This window comes from Drosophila grimshawi, unplaced genomic scaffold (genome assembly GCF_018153295.1).
Source record: "Drosophila grimshawi isolate 15287-2541.00 unplaced genomic scaffold, ASM1815329v1 contig_1377, whole genome shotgun sequence".
Taxonomy (NCBI): domain Eukaryota; kingdom Metazoa; phylum Arthropoda; class Insecta; order Diptera; family Drosophilidae; genus Drosophila; species Drosophila grimshawi.
In genome coordinates, this window is record NW_025062900.1 from 13655198 (window position 1) to 13670719 (window position 15522).

The 15522-nt window shown below is 38.8% G+C and overlaps 4 protein-coding genes across 6 annotated transcripts; 3 read left to right on the top strand and 1 right to left on the bottom strand.

The window, feature by feature from the left end:
- The first annotated feature begins 1235 nt into the window (after positions 1-1235).
- LOC6561613 (ATP-binding cassette sub-family G member 4) lies at positions 1236-8363 on the top strand. The gene is made up of 10 exons (XM_001988213.3): positions 1236-1443; positions 4174-4559; positions 5927-6097; positions 6159-6295; positions 6360-6505; positions 6577-6815; positions 6877-7287; positions 7459-7559; positions 7624-7985; positions 8050-8363. Exons 2-10 carry the CDS (start codon positions 4187-4189, stop codon positions 8189-8191), a joined length of 2082 nt encoding a protein of 693 aa, XP_001988249.2. The 5' UTR covers positions 1236-1443; positions 4174-4186; the 3' UTR covers positions 8192-8363.
- LOC6561612 lies at positions 8329-10232 on the bottom strand. The gene is made up of 2 exons (XM_001988212.3): positions 8540-10232; positions 8329-8480 (listed from the first exon to the last, which is right to left on the bottom strand). The coding sequence occupies exons 1-2, from the start codon at positions 10148-10150 to the stop codon at positions 8370-8372; spliced, it is 1722 nt and encodes a 573-aa protein (XP_001988248.1). The 5' UTR covers positions 10151-10232; the 3' UTR covers positions 8329-8369.
- A 281-nt stretch (positions 10233-10513) lies between these two features.
- Positions 10514-11115, top strand: LOC6562399 (bis(5'-nucleosyl)-tetraphosphatase [asymmetrical]). Its single transcript, XM_001988211.2, has 2 exons — positions 10514-10711; positions 10768-11115. Exons 1-2 carry the CDS (start codon positions 10539-10541, stop codon positions 11045-11047), a joined length of 453 nt encoding a protein of 150 aa, XP_001988247.1. The 5' UTR covers positions 10514-10538; the 3' UTR covers positions 11048-11115.
- A 73-nt stretch (positions 11116-11188) lies between these two features.
- LOC6562302 (UPF0430 protein CG31712) lies at positions 11189-15469 on the top strand. 3 transcript variants are annotated; one of them, XM_001988210.3, is made up of 4 exons: positions 11189-11635; positions 11696-11968; positions 14648-14731; positions 14799-15469. In XM_001988210.3, exons 1-4 carry the CDS (start codon positions 11246-11248, stop codon positions 14964-14966), a joined length of 915 nt encoding a protein of 304 aa, XP_001988246.1. In that variant the 5' UTR covers positions 11189-11245; the 3' UTR covers positions 14967-15469. The 3 variants fall into 3 exon arrangements, 2 of the variants coding, with proteins under 2 accessions (XP_001988246.1, XP_032592441.1); XR_004365130.2 differs by lacking the exon at positions 14799-15469 and having other exon boundaries at positions 11696-13679; positions 14648-14713; XM_032736550.2 differs by lacking the exons at positions 14648-14731; positions 14799-15469 and having other exon boundaries at positions 11696-14240.
- The last annotated feature ends 53 nt before the right edge of the window (positions 15470-15522 follow it).

Below are 15522 nucleotides of genomic sequence, written 5' to 3' on the forward strand. Positions count from 1 at the left end.
CTCTCATTCTCATTGATTTCAATATATTTTAAATAACTAAATATATAAAAGGAGACTTTAAATTAAATAAATTAATATGTAGATGTTAATAGAAGTTTTTAGACATAAGTTAAAATTAAAAAGACAAATACTTTGCAAGTATGTAATTTGATATACCCAGAACGTGAATTTGAGGTATTAAACTAGTTCATCAAGTACTAGTTTTAAGTATAAGCTTGCAAGTATGTAATTGATTGAACTTTGCTTACTTGATTCGCAAGCATTATCTATAAATTAAAAAATTAGTAGATAGTATACTGATATGACAATTATTTCATAGCTTCCTGTTAACAGTTTGTGATAAGAATTTATAGCTATTATATACTTTAAGTGTTGTGTGAATTAATTTGGTAATTTAAAATGGTTTTTACAAGAAAATGTATTTATTTATTTAAAAATCGAAAATTACAAACAGATCAAATTCCGTTAAGATTGACTATAAGAAATCTGACTCGTTTTGGCAACAAGTCTGTAAACATTTAAAGAAAGTTGATCACAATAAAAATAAATGTTCAAATACTAAATGTGTTAACACTTTCTGAATGGCGTTTCATTGATTATAAATGAGTGTAAGTTATAATAATGAAGTAACCATGAATCATAAAAAAGCACGTTGTATCGAATTCATTTTAGTCTTATTAAATTGGTCGTATGAAGCGCTTCATTGTTTCAGGTTGCGACAGTAAAAATACAATAAATGAAGAATATAGCAACAATTTCCATACATTTTATTGTGTTACGTTACGTATGAGAGCTGAAAGAAAGAAGTGAGATATGTGGACTTCTGACCCGAGCCGGAGCGCTCACACCCGACCCAAAAATGTTGTCAAGCGAACGAGCAAAGCGATCGAGCGAGCTACCAAAATTCAATCAACTGCCTCAGGCAAGGTAAGTGTGTGTGTAAGTATGCGTGTGTACCTTATCAATGAAGGAAAACTACAATATAACAACGCTAAAACATTAATAACCAATGCGAAAAAAAAACGTTAATAAATGCCAGCGACGAGGTAACAAAAGCCGAACGGACTTCGTTTCATGCGCTGTGATAAAGCTGGCATTTCACAGATACACACACGTACATAGTCACATAGATACGCACTCACACATGCGCATAATAGGCGCTGAGACGCTCGATCGTGTCTTTGTGTGAGTCTCGGTCTCGGTCTCGGTCTCGCCAACCGGCTGCGACTGAATCTACTGGCATTCTGAGGGAATCGGCCAGCGCTAGCTGGGATTACTGTTTGTTTGCTGGCCGCCAGTCGCCGATGTCACATCGAAGACGCTGTTACGCGGTTTTGTAGAGCGCGCACAAAGCAAATCGAAAAACTGTAGATCGACTATAGATTTAATAAACTGCCTGGCGACGTGCAATATTCTTCTTTAACTTCGATCGTTTGAGCACGGGTAAGATCATCAAGCAGCTGTTGTATCAACACATTAACACAAGACAAGGAACAAGATCTGTGCCAAATACAAAAAAAGAAGCATATAACAAAGAAAAAATCAAAACAAAAGAAATCAGAACAAAAAGTGTAGAAACAAAATAATTGTTTTGACTGATGAATTTGTGCGTGGCTCCAATTTTAATTAGGAATGAATTGTGAAATCAAAGACAGTAAAAGTGTTTTAACAATAAACAAAATATGCTCACTAAATATACCTAATTGGGAAACAAATCAATAAAATAAACTAATAAAATAACTGCCATAAAATAAAGCATAAGTAAATACAGTACTTTTGAGTATAGAAAAGAATTATTTATTTTATACACATGCACACAAACAGAAAATAAAAATGGAATATATGAATAAACACAGAATGTACATTAATGTGGCTGGTAAATTTAATGCACACGCTGCATAAATTGAAAGTATATCTCTTGAAAATGTGTCTAGCTTACAGTTTATAATTATTTCGAAACTAGTTCATCGAAAGCTGCTCTTGAAAAGAATTTTAGATAAACTAGATTCCAGATTCATTGTAGATATATTTGTAACTTTATTTCAGAGTTATGCAATCTTATCGAAAACACTAATTAATTAACTGATTATCCACTAGCCACAATAATTAAGACACATTTATTGTCTTACAAACCAAATAGTGGTGTATAAATGCCCTGATTCCAATGGGAGGCAGCAGTTTCTATTCTGTGCTATGGGTTTGCCTGCCGCTGATGCTCCTGCTTACAACTGCAGCGTAGAATCTCTTCCGAACCGGTTTACTTCCGAGCAAAGTATACATAATATTGTGGCTACAAACAACACACACACACACACACAGCATACAATAAGTATATGGGCTATGTGTGTATGAGTAATACTATTTTATTATAATTGCTGAAGAGCAAGCCAGTTACAACAACGTAAGGAATAACCTTAAGGTGTAATAAGAGTTTCTCACGCAAGTTTTTTTTGTGCTTTTCGCAGGCAAATATCAAAAGAGAACTGCAAACACGGTACAAATCAGTGTCAATCAATATTGAAATTCTGCTGATAAAGACTCATCGTCTATGTTGCATAAACGTAAATGGCGTAGTTTTGGTGTAGCCCTTCAGATAGGTATAATCATGTATATATGTATAGGGAAATGGAGAGGGCATTGACATTGCCAATTGAACAGCATTTGTTGTAAGTAGTTCAAGTGCAATGCCCAGCGGAGATGTGCATTTCCCTTTCTAGTATTGAATTCACCTTCAATGAGTTAGTTAAAGGCACTTGTTTTTGCTACATAGTGTGTTCTGATGATGAACAGATGATTCGCTGATAAGGTCTTCAAGCTGCGGGTTAAAGATGACACATGGCGAATACTTCGTCATAAGTCAGCGCCGATTGTATTTGTTGTCAACACATATAATAATATATTTATGCCATATATTAAACAATGCATATTATTAAACAATGCTTTTGTTGTTTCGATTAATGCCTTTACATATTTACATTTACAATTGTGCTTTGCTTCTGCCAGCTGTACCTTGATCTTACAGAATACATTTTCTATTAAATGGGGCTGTTGAAAAAAAGCGTATATATTACAAAAAAATAAAATGTAGAGTAAATTGCGTGCTATATTTGTGTACGCAAATATTAAATACTTTATTGAGGTTGTTGCAGATAATTGAAATATTTGTCGTACTCAAATACGACGGGCAGTTAAACGACTTGTCGATGTGGAAATCAGTCTTCAGTCAATCAGTCAGTCAACCGTTGATATAAAAGATGAAATCTGTATGCTAATTAATTGCATTAAGTACTTAAGCACTTGCATAAAGAAAAAAGGGTATATGTAAATAACGTGCGGCAGGTATGGACCCACCTATTTCAATGCATGCGGCTCAATATTTGTGCGTGATCTTCCGCATTCAGCTAATTAATGTGAATATTTTTATTGCACTTTGATTTGTGTGATCAACAAAATAAACAAAAGGTGACAAAAACAATCAACATTTGCGTAATTCAGTGACAAAATACGAAACAAAATATATATAGGTATATTTATTTTGTGTCGAACCCTTTTGCTTTGGTCATTTTCTATGGAAAATTGAAGCGGGAGGCATGCGTCGATTTCAATAATAATCAACAGGTGCAAAGGTGAATGATTTAAAGTTACAAACAGTGCTGAGACACACACATGTGTATTGTCCACGTTCGTCTCTGGAGCGATCAGAGTGCAAAATAGCACGTCATCAAACCCGTTTGGCTTAGATGGCAACTTCGGCTGCGCAGTTGTTTGGCTCAAGCATGCCCGAATTAAATGTGCCTCAGCTCCCTGATGCATGACGCCGCCCGTTGCAACATTTGCAAATCAATCGAGCGATTGATGACCAAAACCCGTTGCAAAATTCGACTTTTGAAATAAAAACAAAATAGAGCGCTTAGGCAAAGAATAGTGATTAATTTATTTGGCGATTTCGATTAGATATGAATACAATAAGTTGTTTTTTGTTATAAATTACAAACTACACAATTTCTTTTGAATTTTTTAATAGGTTACTTAAAGCCTGGTAACTTAAAACTTTGTTCTGTCTATAAATGATGTAGGAAGATATTTATAAAGCAATGGAGCTTGTTGTTATATTATTTGATTTCACTTATAATCATTAAACTATAATATTATATAATATTAAATTCTTTATAGCTGATCGAAACATATGATGTCGGCGCGAGATCAGTTCTTCAACAGCGATGGCGGCACAGCCGGCATTGGACTGGGCATTGAGATTGGTGAGAGCAGCACATCGCAGGTGGGACGCGGTGTTTACAATGCCACCACAGTGCCAATGACAAATGCGAGCAGCTGGCGCAATGGACAGACAAACACAGCAACCAAAACAACGCCCACTGCGATTGCCACAACAACTGCCTCTCAGTTGGTTGCCGTCAAGCAAACGCCATTGGAATCTGTGGCCGAAGACGAAGAAGATTTGGATCAGATGGATGCTCTGTCCAATTTGCCACCGCGCGATGCGGTGGATATTGAGTTCAGGGATTTGTCGCTGACGGTCAAATTGGGCTTTAATCGAGGTGAGTGTAATGGCATTTATGATCACAGCTGTGCTTGATCCGTTATGGCCAGGCCATATCAATTCAGACTTGCCCCCAGCCGATAAGATTGCCAAAATGCAAAAAATAAAAATAAAAAATACTATTCGGTTTTATGGAGCGGTCTGTTTTTTGAAGAATACGAGGCATGCAAACAGTAAGAACCAGCAGGCATTTGTCTTTAACAGTTAACAATCACACGAGTAACTACCTGTTAGCTGATTCTATGTATACAACAGCTCTTGGTTGCCACTATTGATTAGATAACACGCCCTTGCTCCTGCCTAGTCATTAGTCATTTCTACAAAACAATATTCGCTGAACTGAGCATAAAAACTTGTCTACGCAGTTTGTACAAAGCTCAAACATTATGTGGCTATAACAAAAAGTACTTATGAATATTTTAATGATGTGATTAAAATTTTTATGAAACACAAACGAATTCCCCTATTTGAATTAGTTACTTAGTGACTGTTTTTGGGAAGTTGCTTTTGAGAAGAAAGCATTTAGTATTCATTAAGATATCATATCAATTTCTTTTGTTAATGTGTCTTTTATTGTCGTATTTTTGTAGGCAGTTCGCTATATAATTTCAAAGTCCACGAATATAAATAAGTTAACTTTGATATCGACAGCAATTTGTCCCTGATAACTTGATTACGGCCTGATTATGATGTGATGACATTAACTGTTTGTGTTGAGCTCTTTTCCATACCATTCAAAATTTGTTGAAAATGTTGGCAGTTTCTGGCAGAGACTGGTTATCTTTAAATTCGATATTTCGTAGCAATAAACATTAAAATGAGCGCACAGCATTTAGACAGAGGTCATTAAGTACTTAAACTTAACAGGAACCAAAAAATGTTTTTTGGGTTTATGTACTTAATGTCATTGTCTTAGTGACTTTTACAAAAAGTAATGCTTATTATCATTGTTTTTACAAACTTTGCTCTCATTTGCCAGTTTGTAAAAATTTCAACACAAATTCTCGACTAACATTATTTTCCGCAACTAAATTTAATTGCAATTTAAATGTTAAATAGCTCCAGCCTTTGATACAAATTCTTAATTAAAACAGACTGCCTCCATTAAGTTAAGGGGTTATTAATCTGTCAAGAATAGCTCAAGTTTACAATTAGTTCTAAAAGTGCATTCAGCTCAGATTGATGTCGATAATTGACATTTATTGTATGTCTATAATTGTTGGTTGGACTGAATAAACACTCCATGATTTCGCTACATTAGCTTTTAGATGTTGCATATTTATTGCTTGTAATAATTATATATACGTTTTCTCAGGTATTCATAAGAGACTATATATTCTATATCCATATCTATATATTCAACAGGTGAAAAAGAGATTTTGCATAATGTCTGTGGCAAGTTTCCGGGTGGCCAGCTGATTGCCATAATGGGTCCATCTGGGGCTGGTAAATCCACATTGCTCGATGCTCTATCTGGTTTCAAAACAACCGGCGTAGATGGCTCAATACTGCTCAATGGTCGACGACGTGATTTGCGTGAGTAATTCAAAATAAATCAAATGGGATTCCTTATATTAAAAAGTGCATCCCTTAACAGCCTCATTTCGTCGCATGTCCTGCTACATTACACAGGATGATCGTCTGCAGCCTTTGCTGACGGTTAGCGAGAATATGCATATAGCAGCCGATCTTAAATTGGGTGAGAATGTCACCTACGAAGAGAAGGAAAGAAGAGTAAGTTCATAGAGTATTTACAATTATTCCTTGCAAGTATCTAATGTTAACTCACAATCCGTAGATTGAAGATATTCTGTTGCTGTTGGGTCTTTATGATCACGACCAGACGCTGACAATGCGTCTGTCTGGTGGTCAGAAGAAGAGGCTATCCATTGCCATGGAATTGATTAATAATCCCACTGTGATGTTCCTGGACGAGCCGACGACGTAAGTGCTTGAAGACTTTGGAAACTATTAAAGCAATGCCTAATCTCTGATTTTTACTCGCATTTTTACAGCGGCTTGGACAGCAGTTCCTGCACCAAAGTCCTGGAGTTATTGAAACGACTTACATCCCAGGGTCGCACCATCATTTGCACCATTCATCAGCCGACTGCCAAGCTATTCCAGATATTCGACCAGGTCTATGTGCTCTCAGCGGGCAATTGTGTCTACCAAGGCGGTACCCAGAAGATGGTGCCATTCCTGCATTCTGTGGAGTTGCCCTGCCCCATGTACCACAATCCAGCTGATTACAGTGAGTGCCATAATTAAACTGCTTGCAAGCCGATTAAAACGATTCCCATTTGCTGTTTTAGTTATTGAGTTGGCCTGTGGCGAGTATGGCTTTGACAAGATCGATACGCTGAAGAGCGCCTCGGAGAACGGCAGCTGCCTGACCTGGTTCAACGATCCCGGCTCGGTGCTGCGTGCTGAAACTCTGATGCGCAAGCATCCCATACCCAGGCGCAAAAAAAACGTTTCCATGGAGAACACCAGCTTCATGAATCAGTGCTCCGTACTGCTCCGACGCGGCTACATTAAGGCTAGGCGTGATACGACAATGACACATCTGCGCATCATCGTCAACATTGCGGTGGCTGTGCTCTATGGAGCCATGTACGATCGATCCGGTCGCGAAGGTTCCAGAGTTCTTGATAATTATAATTTACTATTCGCCATATTGATGCACCATTCTATGACAACGATGATGTTGACAGTACTAACATGTGAGTATTGATTGGGTGAAATCTTTAACAAATTACATCCTGGTGAAGTTAATTTAAAAGTAAATTGATGAAAATTAAAGAATTTGTTTGAGATTTGCCTAGTTAATTAACAATAACCAAAATTGTTTATATTTCAGTGCTATATTGATAGTATATTCCTCTCTATTCTAGTCCCCATCGAGATGACCATTTTAATCAAGGAGCACTTCAATCGCTGGTACTCCCTGAAGGCCTACTATTTTGCGTTGACGCTGATTGACCTGCCCATAACGGTGAGTTCTACACCTGACTCACTAAATGATTCCATCTAAAAAAATAAAAATTTATGTTTTGCAGCTGTTAAGCACATTGTTGTTTACGGTCATCATATATCTGTGGAGCTATCAGCCCTTGGAATGGGTGCGCTTCTGGATGTTCTTTGCGATCAGTTTGCTGATTGTGTTTGTGGGTCAGAGCATTGGTCTCATCATTGGCGCTTGGTTTGATGTGGTCAACGGCACTTTCCTGGCTCCAGTGCTGACCATTCCCATGATGATGTTTGCCGGCTTTGGTGTCACACTGCGTGATCTGCCCAGCTATCTGAAATGGGGCAGTCACATATCCCATTTGCGTTACGGCCTCGAAGGCTTTATAGCCGCCATCTATGGATTGAATCGTGGCACTTTGGCATGCGATGAGGCGCCATACTGCCACTATAGGTAATTCCAAGAGTCCAATTGTCCAAGCTGATTCATTAATCCATTAACCAATTATGTTCTGCAGATATCCAAAGAAGTTTCTCGAGGAGATTACCATGCGTGGCGATCAATTCTGGAAGGATATCATTGCATTGTGCGTCATGATGTTCATATTCCGACTGGGCGCCTATATTGTGCTCAAGGCCAAGATCAAATCGATCAGATGAGTGTTGACCGTTTAGGATCGAACTTAAACTTGCCCCCTGTATTATATAGAAATTCTTGTTGAACATTACGTTTAGTGTTAATTTTACTAAATTAATTACATTAAAAAAGAATTGTTAATTAAAGCTACTCGATGACGTGGACTCTATAAATATATATATATTTCATATATCACATGTTTTAATTGTTCAGGCTGTGCACCGCCTGCTTTGTCTCACTCTTAGCGCCTGTCGCCTGCTCCAAGAGCTGATGTAGCGCCTGCGCATTGGTTGCCATGTCGCCAGAGTGCAGCTGAAATACGTTGCACGTCAGTTGGGATGAGCATATTGAGTTCGTATTGCATTACTCACCAGAACCACGCGCTGACCCACGGATTCCAAGAGACGACGCTTCAGACGCATCAGCGAAGTCGCCTTTCGACTGAATTTTAGCGTCTGTTGAGGCGTCAGCAACTCTATAAAATAAACCGTAGACTGTTCACCCATCGTCTGGACACGCAAACTGGGCAAATTGATGCCAGCAATGGGACAAACGAGATCCACGCCCTCCACTTCAGGATCGCTGGCCAATTGCTTGGCGTAGGCGGTAAGGTCGTCGCGTTGCTGAAGCAAATAGCCAGGCACACGTGTAAACTCCTTGAATGCCTGCTGCATCTTCATATCCGTCCAGTTGGGCTGCTCGATGGCCACTGCGGATCGTAGCACAATCAGACGGCTGTCCACTTTGGGCTGGGCACGCTGGCGTTGCTGTTGTGCGGCCTTCAGCTCTTCAGCCGCATCGAAAAGCTGCTTGGAGTGATGACCCATGGTGCACAGGGAAAGGCAAGTGTCAACCAACTGATCGGCGAAGCGGTCATATTCGCCTTGATCCAATTTACGCAACGCAATCACTTCTAGTTGCCTCAGCTGTGCGGCACTTAAGTCGCAATTCAGTTGAGCACAGCTCCAGAGGAATGTGGCCAAATCCTTTGCACGCAATTCGCTGGGTTTCAATTGCATTAAGCGCTCCACAAGCGCTTGCAGGCAATCCGCTTCATCCCACCGCAACTCAGCGAAATAGGCGAATATGTGGGCCAAGCCCCGCGGTTGCAATTGCCACAACTGGGACGGCTGCAGGCAAATCTCCTTCAGATGGTGACAGATGCGTTCATCCTGTACGCGCTGCAGACGCAAGGCTTTCACATAGCAGACGAGCATCGCATCATCCGCGAAGTTGTCGGGCTCAAATTTTAAGTTCAGAGTAGCTTGCACCAGGGCAGCTTCGTAAGCTTCCCGCACGGCGCCGGTGACCAGTGTGGATGTCTTGTAAGCCGCATTGCTAATCAGCGCGAGATCCAGAGGACTCAAGTTCTCCAAATGATCGGCCAGCTGTGTGGCGAGCAGCGTCTCCAGATCGTTTTGCTGGTATTTTTTGTACAGGCCCAGGTAGAAACAGATTTGCATAAAACGTTCTTTGCTGCCAGTTGATGACTCCGCCGTCAGTCGTCGCATGGCCGCGTGATAGAAATCCGTGCGTCTGATCCAATTGGGAATGAGGAACAAGAATGCATATAGTGTCTCCAGCACCGTACTGGTATCCATCTGCTGCAGCTGTGACGCTGCATGTGCATCCAACGCGTTTAGGGCCATCGCATACATGGGACCAGCTGCATTTGGACGATAGCTGGATGCGTATATAATCAGTGCCGGCAGCTGTGTTGCCGCCGTCTTCTCCACGGAGCGGCGAAAGTACCGTTCATCCGATATGGGAAAATAGTCCGAGTAGCGTACAGTCGTTGGGGGCAGCACGTGCTCCTCGCACTTGTAGCGCTCAATGGCAATGTGCTTGGCAAAACGGTTGAGCAGCGTACCGGTCTCATCCGAAGTGTCGCGCATCACATCCCTGACGGTGAAGGAGGCATAGCGACTATTGCCATTGTTTGTGATGGAGGCGCTTGCAAAGCGACGCAGCAAAGCAAACATTTTCCGCACAGTTTTCAGTGATTTTTATGTAATAAATTTACACGCACAACATGTGCGGCGAGTCAAACGAGATTCGGCTGCCAGTGCTGGTAAGCGTCTAACTTATTTGGTACAATTTATCGATTTTGGTACATTTTCAACTAAATGGTACATAGTGCTGTAATAAGCAGCACTGATTTGAATATTAATAAAATATTTATAAAAAAAAACCTATCACATTGCTTAATGTTCCATATTAGTTATAGTTCCATGTATATAATTAGCATGATGACCACCAGTAATGCAAACAAAACCTGTGCCTTTTCTACGATCATATAATCTTCATTTCGTAAAGCTTTATAATTCAACACTATACAACACTGCTAGAGAGTCAGTGATAACGATAAAGATGGGCAAGAGAGCAGCTGGATTCGTCCTCTTCCGGCGCCTCTGTGGGCAAATCGAATACTTACTGCTAAAGGCATCCTATGGTGATTTTCACTGGAGTTCTCCTAAAGGTCATGTGGATCCCGGTGAGGATGATTTTACTACAGCCCTGAGGGAAACTAAAGAAGAAGCCGGGTAAGTGCATAATATGTTCAACAAGAGACATGTCAGCAATGGATTTTGTTTTACAGTTATGACGAATCGGATTTGATTATCTATCGTGACACTCCGTTAACTCTGAATTACATTGTCAAAGGGAAACCCAAGATTGTGATATACTGGCTAGCCGAGCTTCGGAATCCAAATAAGAAACCCGTTCTCTCCGAGGAGCACACGGAACTTAAATGGCTGGCAAAAGAAGCGGCCAAGGAGTGTGTGGGCTTCAAGGACAATCAAGAAATGATTGATAAGTGCCAGGAAATGATACTGGATATGGATAAGAAAAAGCAAGGCGGCTGTGATTGTCCATAAAAATATCAAAAATACAGTGCTGCAAACGGTGTCAATAAAATACCGCATTTCAGCGTTATGCAACACTATTTTTAAGGCATCATTGGATTGATTTTGTTGTGAAAACTGAGCAAGGCATTCAATAAATTTTGTGAAAACAGGAAAAAAATTTTATTAAATAGATATATATATATATATCTATATATACATATATATGAAATGGGTTCACGATCGCGCAGTCCATCGGTAAAGCGTCGCCACCACAAGAGCAAACACAAGAAACGCAGCAAGAGTAAGTCACACAATCGCGACAGGGAACGGGGCCACGAGCACGAGCGGAGCAGCTGCACACGCAGCAGTCGCACGGATCGAGACAAGTCGACAGAGATTAACCAGCATGGTCGGCGAGAACGCGACAGACATCGCAACGACAGGCACACAACTCAGCACCTGCACACACATACACACACTGAACGCGATTATCACCGGCACTCGCACTCCAAGTCCCGCAAACGCTCCAGCTCAACGAGCAGTGATAGCCAGCAGTACTCGGACCATGAGACGCAGCGTAGCCGACATAAGCGCAGCCGCTTCAAGAAGCTGGATGAGGTAAGCAATAACAACAAAAAAAAACAACACCATCAATAACAAATATTTTCTTGGTGGCAGCAAAATTTACTGCAGGTGGAGCGACTTGCCGAAATGGAACGGCAGCGTCGTCAAAAGGAAGCGGAACACAAAACGATTGAGGAGCAGGCGGCCAAACGCATTGAAATGCTAGTTAAGAAACGTGTCGAGGAGGAGCTCGAAAAGCGGCGCGATGAAATCGAACAGGAGGTGAATCGACGCGTTGATACTGCCAAAGCGGAAATGGAGCGTGAAATGATGCTGGAACTGGAGAAGCGACGCGAGCAGATACGCGATGAAGAACGCCGCCGCGAGGTAGGTGCTCGTATTCAGATTTCGCTGGACGACTGCTGCTACCACAATACACAAAAATACAACCATACACGCACAATAAACAGCCTTCGAATACAACTACAACTACAACCACAACTACCGAAACACACACAAGAACACACACACACGTACAAACCAACAGCAGTTGCAAACAGTCGTCTTGAAAAAAATGATTACCCGAATTTGTGTAGCGACGTTTCCAATTACCAACTGCAATTGGCAGCTGCTAAATGGCTCAGTGTGCCTATGTGTGTCTGTGCGTGTGTGTCTAACCTCATTACTAATCTCCATTTAATTGTGAATCACAAAAAGCACACAGCCATGTTCTTGCTCACAAGTCAGTCACGGTATTTCTTAACAAAATTAGTTTTGTGTTGTTAAATTTGTAGGGAATTCGTTAGATGATATTAAATGATTTATTACTAATAATTCATCGAATAAAATCTTGTGAGCCAATTCAGCTCCATTTTAGTTAAAAACTTGGCATGTGCATGCATGCACATAGTCCATAATAAATTTATTTATTTATTTTTATCATCCTACTTCCACAATAAAAACTTATAATCTAGTCACTCGTCAGTATGATACAAAGTAAAATCTATTCTTTTAAATACTATTTCAATTTCATCGTTACTTTTCAAATCGAATTGTTAAATAGTATTTATTTGGCTATTCTATGTCTTTTATATGTATATATATATGTATATATTGGTATTGATTACCGAATTTCATGGAACAACCCGCGGTAGATTCTTAAATTCAAATATGGAATCGGTTTGGTATCAAGAACATGGTTAACAACAAAGCACGGCTCAATACTAACATCTCAACTCATCTTATCTCATCTCATCTTATCTTTAAACGGTAATATTTTTAGTTGATAAGCGCAACACACACTCATGCACAAATACACTGAGCCTTTGGGCACGTCGCTGCACATTTCGCCTCTACCTTCTTGCCAACAATAATTTTGTAATTATTATTTATTTTTTTCTACAAAAAAAGAAAAAAAACAAAAGAAAAAGAATACCAAAGCCAAAAATGTGACTTGCAGTTTTGACGCCCCCCCAAAATGTGCATAATTCTATTTTTGCATTACTTTTAGATTCATCTTATGTTTGTTTGCTTTCATTTTGATTGGTTACTGTAACTCGTTGTTGTTGTTGTTACATAATAATGCGCGATTATATGCTTCTATCGTTCGAATGTGTGTGTGAAAGAGTATGTGTGCGAGAGGGAATATGAACAAAGACAAGCAGAGAGTATACACATGTACATTTGTATTTATGTGTGTGTGTGAATATATATGCATATCAATATATATAAATATATATGGTGTATGTAGCCCCGCTCCCCACCCGAACCCAAGCCGGACACAACTTTGAAGAGAATTCGGCCACACGGATGAGAGCAACAACAGCTCTCTAGGAGATCATTCAAGATGTACCGTACCACACACACACACACACGCACACACAAAAACACACACACACACCCAAACAAATAACCATACGTATATACGTACAGTTGTTGTCGAGTAGCAAAGTTCAGTAGTGTTAGCCAGCCAGGCCAGTTGTTCAGTTGGACATATCTTTGGGGCATAGCTTAGCTTAGCTTAGATCCAACTGTACGCAGCATGCCAAAAAAAAAGCCTGAAAAGGTCCCTAAGCCGATCTATCAATAACCAAAACGGGTGAGTGAGTTCCTTAAGCAAACGAATCGAGTGAAATATATACGAAAATGGATGTACGAACTGAAAGTGTGTTAAGTGTGAACAACTATTGCTTAATTTTAACGAAAAAAAAAAACAAAAGCAAAAAAAAAAATCATAAATACATATACAAAATAGACTCCAAGGAATCTTAAGCATTTCCCACTAGGAACATTCGTCATAGGAACAACATCAAAGCGACTTCAGTCTTAAGATTGTTATCGTTAATCATAAGCCGGATTTCCATTTGTCAATGGGTATGACTGTACTTGTTGTTGTTGTCGTGCCAACTTTAATTTACGTGTGTTTGTTTTCCAAACATTTATCGTTTAACTTTAATCGAAATGCCTTTTAATTTGTTCTTTAAAAAACAATATGTAATGTTATCTTGATCAAACAACTATGTAGCTGAATACCGTAAATCAAACGGCAAATTCGCAGCAAAGCCAAAAAATAAATTACAAAATGATTTAGCCATTAAACTGGAAAAATGAACTTTTTCAAATAGTAAGTAGCAACAAAACAAAACAAAAAAATAAAAAAAATTATAATACAAAAAAAAAAATACAAAAAAAAACAAAAAGAAGAACAAATTTAATCAAATCAAGTTTTAGTACATTTGTTAATGTTGTGTGCTCTTATTGTTAAAAAATTAAATTCGAAAAAAACCAAGTATTATTTAAACGTTTTTATTAGACACTTCTAAATGTTTTTTACTTTCTACCAATATCTCTATGTAACTTATTGTAAAACATTAATTTAGATCTTAACTGTCTATGCAGCCCATATACAAAGAAAAAAAACACAAAAAAAATAAATGCGTCTAAAGTCGCACAGTTTGCGTCATCGATGTTAAAGCAACCGTTTCTATATATCAATAACTATTCTTAAGCACTCCATAAACCGCTAAATGTGATTTATTAATACGCAATTTTATTTGGGTTTTATAGGAGGAGGAAAAACAAAAACGCGAAGAGCTCGAAGAAATTTTGGCCGAAAACAATCGCAAAATCGAAGAGGCCCAAAGGAAATTGGTAAGTCTGAGCAGCTTCTAATTTTGTTAATGATGACCTTCAATATAAAATACATTTGCTTTCACAGGCCGAAGAACGTTTAGCTATCATTGAGGAGCAGCGCTTGATGGATGAGGAGCGCCAGCGTATGCGCAAAGAGCAGGAGAAGCGTGTCAAGGAGGAGCAAAAGGTCATATTGGGCAAAAATAATTCAAGACCAAAGTTATCGTTTTCCCTGAAGCCAGGCGCGTTATGAGACGTCATGCAATGCGTGCCTTTTGTCTTTCTTGTTAACAGCTTTTGCTCTTTTTTTTACCTCGATTCAGCGCTTTGCTTGCGCTTAAAGCCATTTAAACGGGTTTCATTGTTGTAATTATATTATATTTTATTTGTTTTTGAAGTGCGTTTAATAGTTTTGGATGCAAGCAAGGTGTCGTTAGATTGACCCAAGTTTTTTTATCATACTATATAAACATACATACTTACAGACATTTATATATATATATATATGTTTATATAAATATATACATATATATATATATATATATATATATAAATAATATATTTATATAATATATAATAGTTTCGTTTATTTCAAGAATTGCCAATTTCATCGATTATAATAATATACAGCTCTATATAGTACAATATGCTAGCAATATACTTAACTTTTTTATACATACGATGTGAGTCAAATGATTATGTGTAGTGCCTCGTATTGTTCTAAAATGCTGAAATCAACAAAAAACAAAACATCAACAAGCAATCGCGAATTATGTACTCCCAAATTTTTGATAATGCTAAAAAAAAAC